Source organism: Dasypus novemcinctus, chromosome 13, assembly GCF_030445035.2.
Source record: "Dasypus novemcinctus isolate mDasNov1 chromosome 13, mDasNov1.1.hap2, whole genome shotgun sequence".
NCBI lineage: Eukaryota > Metazoa > Chordata > Mammalia > Cingulata > Dasypodidae > Dasypus > Dasypus novemcinctus.
Genome location: NC_080685.1, coordinates 111,651,982 through 111,671,304, shown reverse-complemented (window position 1 = coordinate 111,671,304; position 19,323 = coordinate 111,651,982). Strand labels below are relative to the sequence as shown.

General features: G+C 38.7%; 2 protein-coding genes across 10 annotated transcripts in view; both read left to right on the top strand.

Annotated features, from left to right (window-relative positions):
- NVL (nuclear VCP like) overlaps positions 1-19,323 on the top strand; it is a 167,025-nt gene that overhangs the window by 78,971 nt on the left and 68,731 nt on the right. For all 9 annotated transcript variants that reach the window (XM_058275271.2, XM_071207756.1, XM_058275279.2 and 6 more), the window contains 5 exons: positions 5,539-5,773; positions 7,734-7,952; positions 10,221-10,325; positions 15,823-15,885; positions 18,614-18,733. In XM_058275271.2, coding sequence (XP_058131254.1) covers positions 5,539-5,773; positions 7,734-7,952; positions 10,221-10,325; positions 15,823-15,885; positions 18,614-18,733 — 742 coding nt within the window. The remainder of the gene's footprint in view (positions 1-5,538; positions 5,774-7,733; positions 7,953-10,220; positions 10,326-15,822; positions 15,886-18,613; positions 18,734-19,323) is intronic.
- On the top strand, positions 8,590-9,601 carry LOC131273108 (large ribosomal subunit protein uL18). The gene has a single exon (XM_058275280.2). It carries the CDS (start codon positions 8,626-8,628, stop codon positions 9,517-9,519), a length of 894 nt encoding a protein of 297 aa, XP_058131263.1. The 5' UTR covers positions 8,590-8,625; the 3' UTR covers positions 9,520-9,601.

Genomic DNA, 19,323 nt, shown 5'->3' with positions numbered 1-19,323 from the left:
GACTAGTGCGCTGTCTGTCCAGCCGCGTCTGTCTGTCCGTCTGTCTGCCTGCCTGTCGTCTAATCTAAGCGCCTGCCTTCCCTCCCTCCTTCCTTTCTCTCGCTCTGTCTCTTTTCACGTGGTTTCAGGGTCTTTCTGTGTAGTGCTGTGTATAGGCTAGCTTGGGCTTTTTCACACCTGGCAGCCTCGGGGTGGTAGGCAAGCTTCATCGCAAGGATCCAGTGAGCCGGGGTGCAGCGGCATTACCTCGTGCTGTTCCGTTTATGGAAGAAACCTGCTCATTCTGTAGCATTTCTGATGTTCTGGATTTGACTGATAGCATCCTAATTGTGTCCTTTAACATGTTCTTATATCTCTTGTATTTCCTTTAAACTGAATGTTGGTTTAATTAGATGACAGTTCACTTCTCTTGACAAAATACTTCCTTAGGTAATACTTTGTTCCTCCTGTGCATGACATCAGGAGACTTATAAAATGTCATCCTACTTTTAATGATGTTAAGCTTGGTCATTGGGTTTAGGTATTTTCTGAATACTTTTGCTTTCTCTTTACTAACCAATAATTTTGTAGATTGATAGGACCTAGACTGAGAAACTGGCTTTAAAAGATTGCAGAGAAGGCTTGGACTTCTGTGGACTTCTTTTGAATAGTTCTTTTCAAGCCACTTTTGGGAAAACAGAAATTCTCAAATTGAAGCTGTATATTTTGAGATCCTAGACCAAAACTGGGCCAAGAATAAACTGATGTTCAATACTTGTGCTTAGAAAACACTCCTAATGTGTGTAATCAGTTTGTTTTTATTTTCCTGTGACTTTGTAGAATATGTAATAACTATAAAGAATCACTTTACTCGTTCTTAGTAATGCTGAGGAGTTATGTGTCAAATTAGTTTCAGAAGGGACAATGTGTCTATGTTCTTTAGGCTTGAAGAGTTTTTAAAGTAATACTTGTAATATTTGATAAGCAATGTGCTAAGTCAGTGTCAGCATTTAATGCGAAATTTGCTGTTCCCTGCTGTATATTGAAATTAAGATGTGGGCCCCGTGTGAGAGGCAGATTAGAAATCTTTAATGTAAGCTACTTTATTGAAAGGTGGTATCATTGTAAAGCAATCAGAGGAACCTCTAATATTTTAGCTAGAAAACTCCAGGGTTAATTTCTTTAAATTCTTTTTGCTAGGTCAGTCCAAATTCTCCAGAAAGGCACCTGCAGACACTATGAATGGGTTGTAAGTCTAGCTGCTCCTACTCTGAAGAGGGAGAACATTGACTTGATGGTTTCTCACAAATTTGGAGCCTCCCTTCCCTAGCTCAGGTTCTCTGAACAGCACATATCTGGTGTCCTGCTGGTTGAGAGGGTGGAGAGTGTGTAGGGTTTTAATGCTTTTTCTTATGCACACTTGCAGATAAAATCTTCTCCAGCCCCTGCCCTGGCTCTCTTGCTGTAGTCCACCACTTCGGTGCCTCCAGTTGCTGAGTCTGTGGAGCTGTCGGGCACATACGCTTATTTCTCATTAGTGCATCTCTCTCTAAACTTAATTTTGACTTTGTTGTCCCTTCTGCTAGGTCCTTAACTGTTCTCCACCCACTTTCTTTCTTCATAAATGTTGGTTCGTGATTGCAGATAACCAGACATCCATGAGTCCATAAAGACATAAATATGTGATTGAATAAATAAATGGAGAATAGGCAAATCTCATGCAGAAAAATTCAGATAATTTATGTGGATGCTTCACCCTTAAGCAGGTAGAACCCCCTACCCCACCCCAACCCACCCCAGCATGGGTGGCACATAGTGACTTTCTTTCATATAATACCTTATACAAAGGGAAAGGGAAAAAAGTAACTTCATCGTGGAGAAACCTGATAAACACTAATTCAAGCCAAGGTTAGGATCGTCGGTACCCTTGATGTAATAAGATGGGAAAGGTACTTTATGTGTATGGATTTCTTCCCAAAAGTACATTGCCCAAATCTAACCTTAAGAAAAGCAGCAGACAAATCTTAATTGAGGAACGTTATACAAAATACCTGACCAACCCTCCTCAAAACTGCCAAGATCACGAAAAATAAGGAAAGTATGAATAACTGTCAAAACCAAGAAAAGCCTATGGAGACATGACAACTAAATTGTAATGCATCCTAGATGGGATTTTAGAACAAAGTAAAAAGGACAGTGGGGGAAACTGAGGAAATTTGAATAAAGTATGGACTTTAGTTAGTAATAATGGATGGATATTGGTTCTTTAAATGTGACAAATGTACCATAACAATTAGTAATAGAGGAAACAGGGTGTGGCATATGTGAAACTACTATCTTGGCAGTTTTCTGTAAATCTAAAACTGTACTAAAGAAGTTTACTTTAAAAAGATCAGTTAGATCATATCCTATTTAGACAAAATGTGGACTGAAAGCAGGAACTTTTTAAAAAGTATTGTGGAAGTATTTATGCACTAGTATTCATAGCAACATTAGTAAAAAGATGGCAGCCACCCAAGTGTCCAGCGAATGAATGGATAAACAAAATGTGGTATATTCACAAATAAAACATTCTTCAGCCATAAAAAGCAAAGAAGTTCTGATATTACTACTGCATGGGTGAGCCTTGTAAACAGCGTGCTGAGTGACGGAAGTCAAACGCAAGCGAAGATACTGTATTATTCCACATAAATGCAGTAACTAGAATATGCAAATTCATAGAGACAGAAAATAGAGGAGAGGTTGCCGAGGGGTGGGCAGCAGGCAAGGGGAGTGAGGGGTTGCGGGACGGTGGGTGGAGGGTCTGGTTGGGGTGATGGGAGGGTTCTGGTCATAGGCGATGGTGAGGGCAGCACGACGTTGTGAATGTGATTAATCCACTGAACTGCGTGCTCAGGAGAGGTGGAGATGGGAAGGTTTGTGTTTCCACAGTTACAAAAAGAGAGTCCTGAAGAAACAGCGACAGTTAGATTCAATCCATGATCCTTGACTGGATCTAATGGAAGAAAAAGGCCCAAAAGAACAGTATTGGGACATGTGGAAAAATTGGCATATAGACAGTAAGCTTTATATCAGTTGTAAATTTCTAGAACTTGGTAACTGTACTTAAGGCAGTTGAATATCTTTATTATTAAAACACGTACATGAAATTATTAAGTGTTCAAGGAGTATGATGTATACAACTTACTCTCAGATGTGGCAAGATTAAAAGTTGGTGGACGTGGGTGTCTGAGCGGGGAGTATGTTGGAGTTGTCTATATGGGTTCTGTGTTATTTTTGCAGCTGTACTGTTTGTTTAAAAACATTTCAACACGAAAAGTTTAAAAAAATCCTATTTATAGTCACATCGATTATAAATCACAATTACAAATGGTCTCCTAGTTTCTTTTCTAGGGAGTTTGTGCTGCTTTTGCTTGTTTTTTGTTTTGTTTTGTTTTGTTATTTTGCCAGGAGGAAATGTTGCTGAAACTTTCTTCTACTGTCTTGAAACAGGAAGTACCTTAGCTTTCTTTTCCCCTCCTCTGGAGCTTCCACAATTTGATCGCCAGAAATATCTATATGTTTTCAAGAATAGACTATGACTTTAAAAAGTGAGACTTTTGTTTTCTGTTAGCTTTTTTCATAAAATCCTAAATTGTCTCAGTATTCTTGTGCCTAGGAGCAAGGAGAAGCAGGGTCTGTAGCTTTAGGAAATAGCTCTTTAGTAGACCCTTTTCTTGGTTCTCATTGTTCATTGTTTGAATGAATTCTTTCCCATTTGTCAGAATGTTGATCTGCTTCCTTTCTGTCCACTTACCTGGTCCCAAATGATTTTTTTAAATAAGGTTTATGTATTCATCCGCCCTGCCCCCATGGTTTGCACTTGCTGTCTGCTATCTGTGTCCAGTCATTATGTGCTCGGAGAACTGAGCCCGGAACCTCTCGGGAGGGAGGCACCTAATGGCTTGACCTACCTTCACTCCCCACTTGTTGTGTCTCTCATTGTGTTTCCTCATTTTTTCTTGTTTGCATCATCTCACCACGCCAGCCCATCACATCAGTTAGCTCTCTTTCTTGTCTTTTTTAGGAGGCATCTGGAACCAAACCCGGGACCTCCCATGTAGTAGGTGGGCACCCAACTTCTTGAGCCACATCCATCCACTCCCCCAAATGGTTTTTCAGCAATTTAATCTCCATCAGCTTGGCAAATTTTGAAATTTCCAAATACATTTCCTGTCCAAATTATTTATATTAATAATATAATATTTAGTAATAATAGCAAACATTTTTTGGGCACCTCATGTGTCTCAGCCACTGTTCTAAGTGCTTTACATGTATTCACTTAAGTCTCACAACCATGTGTATATGCTAGGATGGTATATATTTCACTGATAAGAAAACTGAAGCACTGAGGTGGAAAAACTGGCCCGGGTCGCATAGGAAGAGACAGCTGGAATTCCACCCCAGCAGTCTGACTTTAGAACCTGCATCCTATCTTCACTGGTTTTAAGCCTTGTTCAGTAGCTCTTCCTGGATATTATCCCATTAATAATAACATCTAGAAGTCCAGATTTCTTTGACAGATGCCATGTTGGCAGTTGTGTTATTTCAAACATGTTGAAATAACATGTTTTTCACACGTTATTTCAGGGGATAAACAGTAGATGATGATGAAGTTGGAGAAGTAACTGTACAATGTAAAATTGGATATTCTGTGTGCATGTGAACTTTTTTTTTTTAAGATTTATTTATTTTTTAAAATCCCCTCCCCCAGTTGTCTGCTCTCTGTGTCCTTTCGCTGTGTGTTCTTCTTTGTCCACTTCTATCCTGATCAGCGGCAGGGGAATCTGTGTTTCTTTTTGTTGTGTCATCGTGTTGTGTCAGCTCTCCATGTGTGCGGCGCCATTCCTGGGCAGGCTGCACTTTTTTCGCACCGGGCAGCTCTCCTTACGGGGCGCACTCCTTGTGCGTGGGGCACCCCTACGCGGGGACACCCCTGCGTGGCAGGGCACTCCTTGCGCACATCAGCACTGCGCATGGGCCAGCTCCACACGGGTCAAGGAGGCTCGGGGTTTGAACCGCGGACCTCCCATGTGGCAGGCGGACACCCTAAGTACTGGGCCAAGTCCTCTTCCCCAATCATTTTTTGTAATGAATAGAATTAACAGTTTATTTTTGGAGTTTGGAGACTTATTTTGAGTAGATGCCCATTTAATCTGTTCTGAAGATAGAACTTACTTTATAGTTTAACAATTTCTTTGTGTACTATATAGTATTGAAAAATTCTTAAAAACAGATTTAAAAATCTGTCTTTGTATTCCTCACAGCACTTAGCATAGTTCCTAGACAAAGTAGATATTTAGCATAAATCTGTCTTTCTGGAATAAGACGGGAAATATGAACTGAAATAAATACATATAATAGTAATTTAGCTTTTGCTGAGTGAATAAAATATTTAATCCCATATCACACCCAGTATGATTTGTTGACAGAGATGGAGGAATTTAAATAAATATTTTCAGTGTGACTTGTTTTTACTTATGTCAGGAATCTGAATTTTTTTCTCTGTCTTTTCTACAGAATACTTCAAACTTTGTGCAGAAAATTAAGACTCTCTGAAGCTTGTCATTTTCGCCACTTGGCGCACCTGACCCCGGGCTTCGTTGGCGCTGACCTGATGGCGCTGTGCCGCGAGGCAGCCGTGTCCGCAGTCAGCCGGGTCCTCGCGAAGCTCCCGGAGCAGCAGGCGGCAGACCCCGCGATGGCAGGAGGCCAGCAAGGAAGAACGGGGACTGAGCACGCGTCTAAAGCTCAGGTGCCTTCTCTAAGGACCTTCAGTCGTCCTGTAATTGCTCCTTGTCGTCTTGCGTTCCAGAACATGTAAATATGTTTGAGACTCGTGATTGCCTGTTGTATTTAGTAATTAAATATAGTTATTTCCGTTACATCCAAAATGTTTCTAAGTCCATAATTACAAGTTGTTGTTTTAATTCTGAATAAATTCGTTTTACAGTAATGCTTAGTACTTTCTAAGGCTAGGGTTGACAGTGGCCTACCTTCTCACTGCCTGTTTCAGTAAATTTAAGTTCTGTTGCAACACATCCATGTTCGTTTGTTTGCATATTGTCACTCGTTTTCCCACCTCAGCAGCAGAATTGACTACTTGCAGTAGAGACCATGTGGCCCACAAAGCCTGAAACATTTACTGTATGGCCTTTTGCTGAAAATTTTGCCAAGGCCTGTTAGAGAATTGGACGTATTTCCTGGTCAACTTTTGTTTGGTGTAGATTAATCTGCTGACATAACCATAATCCTTCTCTCTAGCTGCAGATGACTCTGGAGGACAGTTAGGTGTGTGGGAGTCCAAGAGCAGTATTAGATTTTGGGTTTTGTGACCCATGAAAACTCAATATAACATTTATATAGTTTGCATAAGAGGTTCCGTGTTTTATAAAATGTGATCCCTGTAACCTTTGAAGTAAATACCATTGTTTTCCCCATTTTCTAGTTGAAGAAATTAAGCTTAAGAGGTGACTTATCCGAGGCCACACAACCTTTTTTATTATTATTATTTTATTACATTCAGAAAATATGAGGTCCCCATATACCCCCACCCCCTTCACCCCGCTCCTCCCCCCATAGCAACACTCTCCTCCATCATCATGACACATTCATTGCATTTGGTGAATACATCTCTGAGCACCGCTGCACCTCATGGTCAATGGTCCACATACTCAACCTCTTATATCCAGAGCAGGAACTTTTGTTTTCAAACCATTTGTTTCTCCCTTACTCATTTGGAACCACTTATTTCTGTTAATAATAATAATATTGTTAATAATAGACTAAACAAATAAACCCATTCCTTTTATAATAGTACATATAATTTTAGATGAGTAATTTCAAATATACATAGTTTTCCATTACTATTTTTACAGAACCTTTTAAATTAAGTATTTCTGTTTGACTTGATGGGTATTAGGGTTTGTGTTCATTTTTCTAATGTCAGTGTTGAATCTTTTTTACTTATTTTACTGTAAATTCTCAGAGTTTCTTGTTTTATATGCCTATCCTTTCATGTTCTTTACAAAGGAAGAAATCTGCCTTAAATGAATAATTCTTAGTCTATTCTAGAACTTTCTTTGAAGGTCAAGATTCGACTATAAGGTGTTAATACACGGGTATATGAGAACTCTATTTTCTGCATGATTTTTCTGTAAATCTATAACTTCACTAATAAAATTTTTTAAAATGAAAAACAAATTCAGTTGCTCTAGGAAATTTGCCTGCTCTCTACTTAGTTGGTAAAGCATCAGGGAACGTTATTATGAGTTATACTACCTTCATAGTCAACTTTTATCCTTCAGTACCTTTTTAAAAATTTTTAGGTGCTGGGGCTGGGGATTGAACCTGGGACCTCATATGTGGGAAGCCAGTGCTCAGCCGCTGAGTCACATCAGCTCCCTGGGTTGGTTTTTTCTTTTGTTTTGCTTGTTGTTTGTTTTTGTTTTTTTTAGGAAGCACCAGAACTTAACCTGGGACTTCCTGTGGAAGGCAGGTGCTCCACCACTTAAGCCACTTCTGTGCCCAGTAACTGTTTTAACTTCATCAAAATTTAGCTTCCTTTGCATATTCTCAAATGAAAATGGAGAAAACCATTAAAATACATAGGAGTTCACTGTAGCTTTAAAAATTCTTAAGGTTCAAAACGTAATTTTGTCAACAAATTTTGTATTTTACAATTTTTTCCCTCCTTCTCTCTTGCTTCTTTTAAGGATGAATTACAAAGACTACTGGGGTTGCTAAGAGACCAAGATCCCCTCTCAGAGGAGCAGCTGCAAGGACTGTGCATTGAATTGAATGATTTCATTGTTGCCTTGTCTTCAGTCCAACCCTCGGCAAAAAGGGAAGGCTTTGTCACCGTCCCTAATGTGACATGGGCAGATATTGGTGCTCTGGAAAATATTAGAGAGGAGCTCACCATGGCAATATTGGTAGGTATGTTTGCTGCTAAATTCCTGTGGCTTGTGTTGGCATATATGCTGGGTAGATAACCAGAGACACAAAGAGGAAAAACAATTGAGAGACACAACAAAGCATCGTCTTGTTGTGTCAGCTCACCATGCCTACCCATTGCGCCAGCTCGCTGTCTTGCTTGTCTTCAGCTGTCACCGGGAACTGAACCCGGGACCTCCCATGTAAGGCAGGAGCTCAATTGTTTGAGCCACAGCTGCTCCCCTCAGATTTATTTATTTATTTTTATTTTTTATTTTCTTAAGATTTATTTATTTATCCCCCCCACCCCCACCCCCGGTTGTCTGTTCTCTGTGTCTATTTGCTGCGTCTTGTGTCTTTGTCTGCTTCTGTTGTCGTCAGCAGCACGGGAAGTGTGTGCGGAGCCATTCCTGGGCAGGCTGCACTTTCTTTCGCGCTGGCCGGCTCTCCTTACGGGCGCACTCCTTGTGCGTGGGGCTCCCCTACGCGGGGGACACCCCTGCGTGGCACGGCACTCCTTGCGCGCATCAGCACTGCGCATGGGCTAAGTCCGTTTCCTCAGATTTATTTTTGAGCCTGTGCTTATCTGTGGCAGTAAGTTACAAATACATATATTAAAAGTTAGGTTTTGGGTCTGTGCTGAGCCGCGGACGCTCTTCTCTGATCCGCAGGATGGGGTTTGTTAAAGTTGTCAAGAATAAGGCCTATTTCAAGAGATACCAGGTGAAATTTAGAAGACGACGAGAGGGTAAAACTGATTACTATGCTCGGAAACGCCTGGTAATCCAGGATAAAAATAAGTACAACACACCCAAATACAGGATGATAGTTCGTGTAACCAACAGAGATATCATTTGTCAGATTGCTTATGCCCGTATAGAAGGGGATATGATAGTCTGTGCAGCTTATGCTCACGAACTCCCGAAGTATGGTGTGAAGGTTGGCCTGACAAATTATGCTGCAGCATATTGTACTGGCCTGCTGCTGGCTCGCAGGCTTCTCAACAGGTTTGGCATGGACAAGATCTATGAAGGCCAAGTGGAAGTAACTGGAGATGAATACAATGTGGAAAGTATTGATGGTCAACCTGGTGCCTTCACCTGCTATTTGGATGCAGGACTTGCCAGAACTACCACTGGAAATAAAGTTTTTGGGGCTTTGAAGGGAGCTGTGGATGGAGGCTTATCCATCCCTCACAGTACCAAACGATTCCCTGGTTATGATTCAGAAAGCAAGGAATTCAATGCAGAAGTACATCGGAAGCACATCATGGGTCAGAACGTTGCAGATTATATGCGTTACCTGATGGAGGAAGATGAAGATGCTTACAAGAAACAGTTCTCTCAATATATAAAGAACAGCATAACGCCAGACATGATGGAGGAGATGTACAAGAAAGCCCATGCTGCTATACGAGAGAATCCAGTCTATGAGGAAAAGCCTAAAAAAGAAGTTAAAAAGAAGAGGTGGAATCGTCCCAAAATGTCTCTTGCCCAAAAGAAAGATCGGGTAGCTCAGAAGAAGGCAAGTTTCCTCAGAGCTCAGGAGCGGGCTGCTGAGAGCTAAACCAAACTGAAATTTTCTATGAAGATTTTTCATACAAAGACAATAAACTTACCAACTTGCAAAAAAAAAAAAAAAAAAAAAAAAAAAGTTAGGTTTTAACGAAGACCAAACTGTACAAGAACCAATTTCTAAACTTGATCACACTATGAGGGACAAAGCTGAATTTAACTTCCATTATACTGGATTAATTTTCAGTTGCTCTTCCTTTCCACTTTAGTGATTACACCATGGTTTATTAATTTGAAGTATGATCCATTTGGAAGTATATAATTACTGGAAAATAAAATACCCTGTGGTTATAGTGGACAGGGTCTCTTCAGCCTTTGAAAAGTACTTTGGAAGGTACTGCTGCTTCAAATTTCTTAAAGGAGGGCATTGACAAATTTTTATAGCCAAGAAACTTAGGTGGTTTTCTAAAAAATCTTGACATTATGGTCTTGAAATATTGTACCTTTATCTGTCTAAAATGTTTTTAGAGCGTACGTTTAAGTATAAATTTATTGAGAGGAGGGACTGTTTTATTTTCCACCACATATTTCATGCCTAAACCATAAAAACACTTGGTACCAGGTACTATTCATATCTTCAGTCTTAAGATCAGTATTGAAAATATGCATCTTGGGATACACTTAAAATGTGCATCTTGGGATACACTTAAAATGGACAACTGTAATGGATCATTTGGGGATTGTTCTTTCCAGGCCCCAGTCCGTAACCCAGATCAGTTTAAAGCTCTCGGATTGGTGACTCCAGCCGGAGTCCTCCTTGCTGGTCCTCCTGGTTGTGGTAAAACTCTGCTGGCAAAGGTATGGGATAAGTTCAAATGCATGTATTTTATTTCTCATCATCAGATAGAATAATATGAATTTAACTTTAAATGCTGGAGTGAGGCAAATGTTTTCCATAATTTCTATTAGAAGTTCATTTTGGCAAGACTGACAGTTTTCTGTAGGAGAGTATCTCATTTTTTTTAATTCCAAAAGGCACATCATTGAAAATTTGCAGAAGAAAAAAATTTTAATTAGCTGTAACCTTGTTATCGTAACACAATAATTATTATGCTTTCTGTGGATTTCATTATATCTTTTTAATGAATGTTATTACATAGTTGTAGTTTGTAATTGCACTTGTGTCCTGCTTTATTGTAGTTATAATTTAAGCATTTCCTTCCATATCCTTTACAGTTGTTATTTTTAGAAATTGTTTTTTCACAGTAGAAAATACAGGTAAGCAAAAGGGGAAAGAATTATTTATAATATTCCCAATGTTACCTGCTTAAAAACCAATTTCATTTAATTGTCTATCTTTCTGGATGTTTTTCTGTGCATACATATCCACGTTAATATGTATAATCTTTGCACACATTTTGCAAACGTAAGTTCTTTATACATGCTTTTCTCCTTTAGCAGTGTTTTCTGGCCATCTTCCCATGTGAATAAGTGTAGATCCACACCAACGTTTTTTAATGCCTACATAATATTCTACCACAGAGATGTTCTTTAATTTATGGAACTGATCCCTTATAAGCAAAACTGCATTATGCATTCCTGCACATTTTTGTACTTTTACTGATAGGTTTACTAGAATATATACCGAAATAACTAATTGTTCAGTAAAAGGAATGGATGTATTTAAAACTTTTGATCCACATTATCAAAACGCCTTCTGAAGAGTTTGTACCAGTTTCCATCCACATCAGTGTGTGTCCGTTTCCCATATAGTCATTAGTTATCGACAGTTGTAATTAACATTTTTAATATTTGATAGCTTGATAGGTTAAAAAAATGGAATCTCGTAGATTTTAAGTTGCATTTTAAAAATTTCAAGCGATATATAGGAAGTCCTGAAAAACGTAATAGAGGTAGTAAAGTTGACACTATGAGAATCATGTTGGAGCTGGTGCTTTTGAGTCTATGAAGCAGAATGAAAAGGGACCATGGAAGTAAATGATTGGTCCTGCCCATTGGGATGTGGGCTCTGAGGCAAACAAACCTTCCTTCATTCCAGAAAGATAGAAGGATGAGTAGGACCGTAGGGATGTCAGACTTCCCAGTTAATTACTTAGATGTTTGCACAAGATGGTCTTATTTCAGCATTTGCCATCTGGAATAAAGTTAGCCGAAGGCTGGCTATGCTGGTGTGCTTGCCTTTGCTGGATTATGTGCTTCCAAGGGCAGTCTGCACTCACAAGGCTGTGAATGGTTGTGTGGCCTGAGCACCACTGCCTAATTGTGCATCTTGGCTTCATGTAACAGGCTGTAAACGCGGGTGTTACAAAAGCATGGAAGTTGCACTTTGCAGACATATTAAAACCTGTTTTCTACTTCTTATCCAAAGGTCTGAGTTCATTCACCACATCTTACAGGTGCTTCTTGTATATTTTAACTCATCGTATAGTACCTGCATCTGCATGTTAAGTGCATGGTATTATTTTTTAATTTTTATTTTAGAAACGTATATACAATTTAAAATTTCACCCTTCAACCACATTCATATATATAATTCAGTGGTGACAATTACATTTACAATATTGTGCTACCAACACCATTATCCATTTCCAAAACATTTCCATCACCTCAACAGAAATTCTGTACCCGTTAAGATTTAACTCCCCATTCCCTACCCTTTCCCTCTACAGCCACTGGTAATGTGAATTCTAGTTTCTGACTCTATGAGTTGGTTTATTCTAAATATTTCTGATCAGTCACATAACACAATATTTGTCCTTTTGTGTCTGGCTTATTTCACACAACATGGTGTCCTGAAGGTTCAGTTGTGCTGTTACAGGTATCAGAACTTAGGTCCTTTTTCATGGCTGTATAATATTCCATTGTATAATATACCACATGTTGCTTCTCCACTGTTCAGTTGATGGACACTTGGGTTGCTTCCACCATCTTCTGGCAATTGTGAGTAATGCCACTATGAACATGGGTATGCAACTATTTGTTCAAGTCTCTGCTTTCAAATATTTTGCATGCTTGCCCAAAAATGGGATTGCTGGGTCATTTGGTAGTTCTATACTTACCTTTCTGAGGAACCATCAAACTTTTCTACAGTAGCCACACCATTTTACAGTTCCACCAAACAATGAAGGAAAGTGTTCCTGTTTCTCCACATCTTAACTATGTATTTTTCAGTTTTTTAATAGGAGCCATTCTAGAGGGCATGAAGTGGTATTTTCATTGGGGTTTTGATTTGCAGTTCTCTAATGGCTAATGATGCTGTCCACCTTTTCATGTGTTTTCAGGCCATCTGTATACCATCTTTGGAGAATGTCTTTTTAAGTCTTTTCTCCAGTTTTTGATTGGGTAATTGGTCTTTGTATTGTGGAGTTAAAGGATTTCTTTATATTTTCTGAATATTAAACCCTTATAAGGTATGTGGTTTCCAAATATTCTCTCCCACTGAGTAGGTTGTCTTTTAAAATTGAGAAATACAAGCCTTCCAACTTCGTTCTTTTTCAAAACGGTATTAGCTATTTGGTGCCCCTTGCCCTTCTAAAATAAATTTGAGATTGGCTTTTCCATTTCTGCAAAGAAGGCTATTAGGATTGAATCAGTGAGCCATTTTGTGTGGAACCAAACCTTCATGATATTTAGTCTTCTCATCCATGAGCACGGCATGTTCTTCCATTTCTTTAGGTCTTCTTTGGTTCCTTCAGCAATGTTCTAGTTTTCTGTGCACAAGTCCTTTACATCCTGGTTAAACTTAATCCTAGACACTTGATTCCTTCAGTTGCTACTGAAAATGGAATTTCATCCTGATTGCTCATTACTCGTGAACAGAAACACCACTGTTCTTTCATGTCGCTCCAGAACTCCATCACTTCGCTGAATTTATTCATTAGCTGAAGTAGAACTGTTCAGTTATCGACAGTAGTCATTAACATTTTAATATTTGATAGCTTGATAGGTTAAAACAATGGAATCTCATAGATTTTAAGTTGCATTTTAAAAATTTCTAGTGATTTATAGGAAGTCCTGGAAAAACCTGCAACCCATTTTCAACATTTTATCAGTTTGTTTTGTCCTTTTTAGCTTTATTTATCATATTTTGTAATATATTGCTGTGTTTTTTCCTTTTTTTTTCCTCTTATGTGGTCAGGTTTCTTGGTCTTTATTCTTTTTTCTCCATTTGGAGTCATGCTTATTTTAAGAGCCTTATAAGTTACAGTATTCATCCTTTATAATGGCTGGATAATATTTCATTTAAAATACTTAATCCTTATTAACTTTTAAAAATGTATTTTGAATTCCTTGGAAGAAATTAAAATTAATAGCATTTTATTAAGTACCATGGCAACCAGCTAATTTATGACTCTTCAGTAAATATCAAAGAACCATAGTGTTGTGTGTATGTGTATTAACTTATGACTTGTATTACTGAATTTTCCTGCTGAACACTTATTGCTCTTACGTGGCATTGCTATTAAGGAATTTGAGAACAAAGGTAGGATTAGAACAACACAGTCATTGGTCTGTATTTTTCACAACAGTTTTTTGCAAAGCATAACCAGAAAGAAGATCCCGTATGCTAGTGGGTAATATTCACCAAGTGAATGCAGTACCCTCTCCTGAGTAGGATTGCTTTGTTTTCTAGGCTGCTATGTGCTTTGTAATGTTTGGGTTTTTTATTGTTGTTTGTTTGATTAATCACTTCTGCCTTTGATTAGTTCAGTTCATAGCAGAGCATTTGAAATACACAGATAATGCTAAAACATCGTAGGTCCAAGTTTTTCTCTTCTTCCTCCTTACCAAACTGCCAACAACATGATGACACGTTGTTTAGTCAGATTCCTGGTAATTTGTGACAGTTTGAGTAGAGAATCTTACCTAGGGCCCCACAGATGGCCTTTCCTGGACCCGTGAGCTCAGACAACGTGTTGTGTGTATAATGTATTTTTCTGGGGAGAGGGTTCTTAGCTTTCATCAGACTCTCACAATGACCCACGACTATGTACCTGAGAATCCAGAAATAGTAGAACAGGTCCCAGTCGTGGGTCCCCTGGAGACCAGAACCTGGGGACCTGGAGTGAATTTCCAGTGAAGTTTGGGGCTAATCTTGGTGGTTTTGTTTACCCATGATAACAATAATAAACATTTTCTAAGCACCAACACGCAGTAAATACGTAAATACTATAAAGTAAGGGCATGAGTGCTATTACTGGACCAACACGATACGGCTTTGTGAGCCATGGCAAAGACTTCACCTTGTACTTAAGAGAAATAGGAAACCCTGTAAAGATGGTAAGCCAGTTAAATTATACGACCTGATTTATATTCTTAGACGAGTCCTCTGGTCGCTCTGTGGAGAGTGGACTGGAAGAAAACAAGAAGGAAGGAGAGGAAAGTAGTTAGGCAAAATGTGCAGGCAAAGGTGAGGGTGGTCTGGAAGAGGGGCACTAGAATGGAAAAAGAGAAAAGTGTTAGGCTCGCCTCTGTTTTGGCATTAGAGCCAGCAGGACTTGCGCTGGATGGGATGAGATGACAAGACAAGGGATCAAGGTTTTGGCCAGGAAACTGGACAGTTACTGAGAAGGGGAGGAAGAAGGCTCGGGAGGAGGTGGGTTTTGGGGGGCGCTGGGAGAAGGAGCATCGGGAGTCCCGTTCTGGACATGGTAGACTAGGTGCCTGCGCTCCACGGGGCATTGCTGAGGAGCACATTGAATTTATAGACCTGAAGCTCAGCGCTCGGGTTCCAAGAGTAGGAAAATAACTCTGTTCTCTATTATTTTGAAGGTCTGGTTGATTCTATTCATGTTTTATCTTTGCGTTCAGAATATAACTTTAGCTTTTCTGTACATGTAACCATCTATTTCGCCCTTGTTTTTTTCCTTTGGTTTTGTACCATGTGTTTTAATCTTTATGAAAATTAACCTATCAATATTCAACCTTGGTAAAGACTAATAATGAAGTTTTTGAATTCTGCATTATAAAATGAATAAGTGATTGTTTTCACCAGTTGAAGCATTTCTAGAGTACAGAGATTAGATTTCACTGGAAGTCCGAGCTAGTGCTATAAATGTATTTACATAAACATTTTGTGTTGTTTATATCTGATTAATAGACTGTCTTAGTATTTCTTTAAGAAGTTTTAGGTTAACATTTGCTCACCTCTGTTTTCTTTTCATTTGCTTCTTATTTTCCCATTTGTTTCCCTTCCTTTTAATAACAAAGGGAACTATTAAAAGGGGGAATGATAATAGTAAAAGCCACAAAATGGTCTTGCATTGTCACAAATTATTGTTATTATTTTATTATATATTTGTCTTATTTGTGTCTTTTTGTTTTCTTTTGCTAGGCAGTAGCAAATGAGTCTGGACTAAATTTTATATCTGTAAAGGGTCCTGAATTACTAAATATGGTAAGTTGTTGTGGCAATAGGCATTATTTTAGTTTATGAAAACTAATGGTCATTCAAATTACAGGGTAAAACGTGCTTGGATCTTTGAAGCAGGGTCCCTTACACGGCAGTGTTATGGTCACATCACTGCTGTAGGAGGGTGAGCCTGAGCTCTGCTCCGCCCCACTGCCTGGTGTGTGTAAGTGCCTTCTTCAGTCTCTCAACAAGACTCTTGGCCTCAATTTTACAGTTTGCAAAGTGGAAATAATTGCAGTTGTTAGCATTTTTAAGTCTTCACTATGTGCCATGTATTTGTCAAGCTCTTAACATATGTTGTGCTTTCCATGTATTTATTGGGAGGTATGAAGTAGTGTTTTCTCTGAGTCACAAATGAAGAATTTGGAGAAGTAGCATAACTTGGCCAAAGTCTAGCAGCTAGGAAGTAAGAGAGTAGAGATTTGAACTTGGGTAGTCTGACTCCTGCTTTGCTTGCCTTGTCTGTTGTTATGTGGCTCAAATGAGTTAAGCATTTATATAAAAAAATACTTTGGGAGAAAGAAATCGCTCAAGTGCTGGAATTATAACACCTTTGTGCATTTATTTACGTAGTTTATATCTTAAATTTAGGAAACTTTTAGTTTATTTCCTATCCATCCCTAGAAAAATAAATGTGTCATTCTTTAATATATCCAAAGAAGAAACAAGAATATTTAAACATTTGTTTAAATTTTTAAAAATTATCCCCTTCCCCTTTTTTATAGCTTTCTTACTTTATATTACTTTCCCCCTAAAATAAGGGAATTACACTTAAGTTTTCCTAAAGGCTTTATATGTACCAGCTTACTTTTTTTTCTATATTTTTTTCTTTATTTTTTAGAGAAATTTTAGATTACATAAAAGTTATATCGAAGACACAGGGAATTCTAATACCCCTCTCCCTCTCACATTTTCTGCTATTAATAACATCTTTCATAAGTGTGTTGTACATTTGTTACAACTAATGACCAGTTTGCTTTTTTTGTACTTATTTTGGCTTTCTAGTGTAAGAGATACTAGAAACAGATTTTTTTTTTGACAAATCAATTTTATTAGTACATATTAATAAAGCATCAGAAGTATACAATCAGTGGTATTTTGTATAATCACATAGTTATGTATTTATCACTTCAGTCCTAGTAGAGCATTTTCATTATGCCAGTGATAATAATAAAAATAAAACAAAAAACTCATCACCTCTCAATCTTTCTATGCTTCCCCTGCTGTAATCTCTGCTATTCTGTCTCCATCTCTCCAGTTTGTTGGTGTTTATATTTTGTAAAAACAGTCTGATATGTGCTGTATCACCCATATTCATATTCCATATGAGATTTCACTATGTATGCTATACAGTCCCATATTACATTTTTTAGCTTTCCTTCTTGTAATATGCATGACCTTAGACTTTCCTTTCAAACCAGTCACATCCATATAATAGCTCTGCTAGTTAAAGATACCATGATATGCTTTCACCATTTCTATTCATTTCCAAAGATTTACAACCTTTTTTTCCAATTCTGCACACATCAACTTTCAACTTTCCATTCCCTGTCCTCCTATTTTTTGGTGACCCATACCCTAATTATCAACTCCATGAGTGTGAACAGTGTACTTAGTTCATAATATCACAATCGTACAGTGTTTGTCCTTTTGTGTCTGGCTTCCTTCACTCAACATAGTGTCCTCTAGGTTCATCCATGTTGTCATGTGTTTGGCGACTTCATTTCTTCTTACAACTGCAGAATATTCCTTCGTGTGTATGTACCATAGTTTGTTCATTCATTGGTTGATGAACATCTGGGTTGTAGAAACAGGTTTTGAAGAAAGGGATTGGTGCAGGGTGAGGCTGGCAAAGAAATTCAGAGCTGTACAGCAGAGAACCTTTATACCAAGCTAGAGTCTTCATTAGAGAGCTTATTGATAGATGTATTAAAGTAAGGATGTGGCAAGTGGTTAGGGCGTCCGTCTACCACATGGGAGGTCTGCGGTTCAAACCCCGGGCCTCCTTGACCCGTGTGCAGCTGGCCCATGCTCAGTGCTGATGTGTGCAAGGAGTGCCATGCAACACAGGGGTGTCCCCTGCATCGGGGAGCCCCACGCACAAGGAGTGAACCCCATAAGGAGAGCTGCCCAGCGTGAAAGAAAGTGCAGCCTGCCCAAGACCCCGCACAGGGGAGCCCCTCGTGTGTGGAGTGCACCCCATAAGGAGAGCCGCCCAGCACTAAAGAAAGTGCAGCCTGCCCAGGAATGGCACTGCACACACGGAGAGCTGATACAGCAACACGACAACAAGAAGAGACACAGATTCCCAGTGTCGCTGATAAGGACAGAAGTGGTCACAAATTAATACACAGCGAATGGACATAGAGAGCAGACAACTGGGGTGGGGGAGGGAAGAGGAGAGAAATAAATTTAAAAAATAAGTAAATAAAATAAAGTAAGGGTGTCACACTTAAGAAAAAATTATATGATGAAATATTTCAGGCATACAAAAAAGTTATAAAGAGTAATATAGTTTATTTTAGAACTGACCTTCTAAGCCTTATGCATCACAATACCCATTTTTACAGGTCTAATGGTTAAATATTAGCAGTTATGGCTTAATCTAATCCTTCTGTGAGTCTGACATATAACTCATTTAAAGGTGGTTTTACTGTATTTGGCCCAAACCTCAAAGGTGAGCTGTTCTCCGTTTTTTTTCATTTCTTTTTAGTATGTTGGTGAGAGCGAGCGTGCTGTCCGACAGGTTTTTCAGCGAGCCAAGAACTCGGCACCCTGTGTGATATTTTTTGATGAAGTGGATGCCTTATGTCCACGAAGATCAGACCGAGAGGTAAGTATCATAGATAATGTTTACACATTTTTTAAAAGCATCATAAACCTTTTGTAAGTTCGGAGACAGATACTTCTTTAAAGTTATTCCTTGAGAACATTAAGACTCTTTAAATGAGGAACCTCACAATTTGAAACAGGGTTTAGGGATGACAGTTGTATTCTTTATCAGTCTCTGTATCCATTTTATTTCTGTATATTATTTTCTTTGCAGCAATTCTAAATAATCCTGATTCATGTAAATGAATATTTGGAATGGAAATGGCACACATTTTTAATAACTTGACTTATAATCTTAGGATACTTTTCAATTAAATGTGTTCTTGAGACAGGACAGAATGTGCTTTAAGACATTGTGCACTCAAAACAGGTCAGGTATTTACCTTCAGACTAAGCCTCTTTTCTCCAGAAATCTCCAGAATCATTTAAAAGTTGCAAAAACAAAAGTTTACTAACATAAGCACGACTCAGATCCTAGTGATTTTGTTTCCTCATCCAGTAGTTGTTGATACCCTCACAGAAAACCCGTTTCAGTGCTGTCTTTGGGAGCGGTGTGAATGGCAGCGGCAGAGGTGCTTCCCAGGCTCCCTG

What these genes read in the sequence shown, in the direction of transcription:
- LOC131273108 (XM_058275280.2), top strand. Translation starts at nt 8,626, where the DNA reads ATGGGGTTTGTTAAAGTTGTCAAGAATAAGGCCTATTTCAAGAGATAC.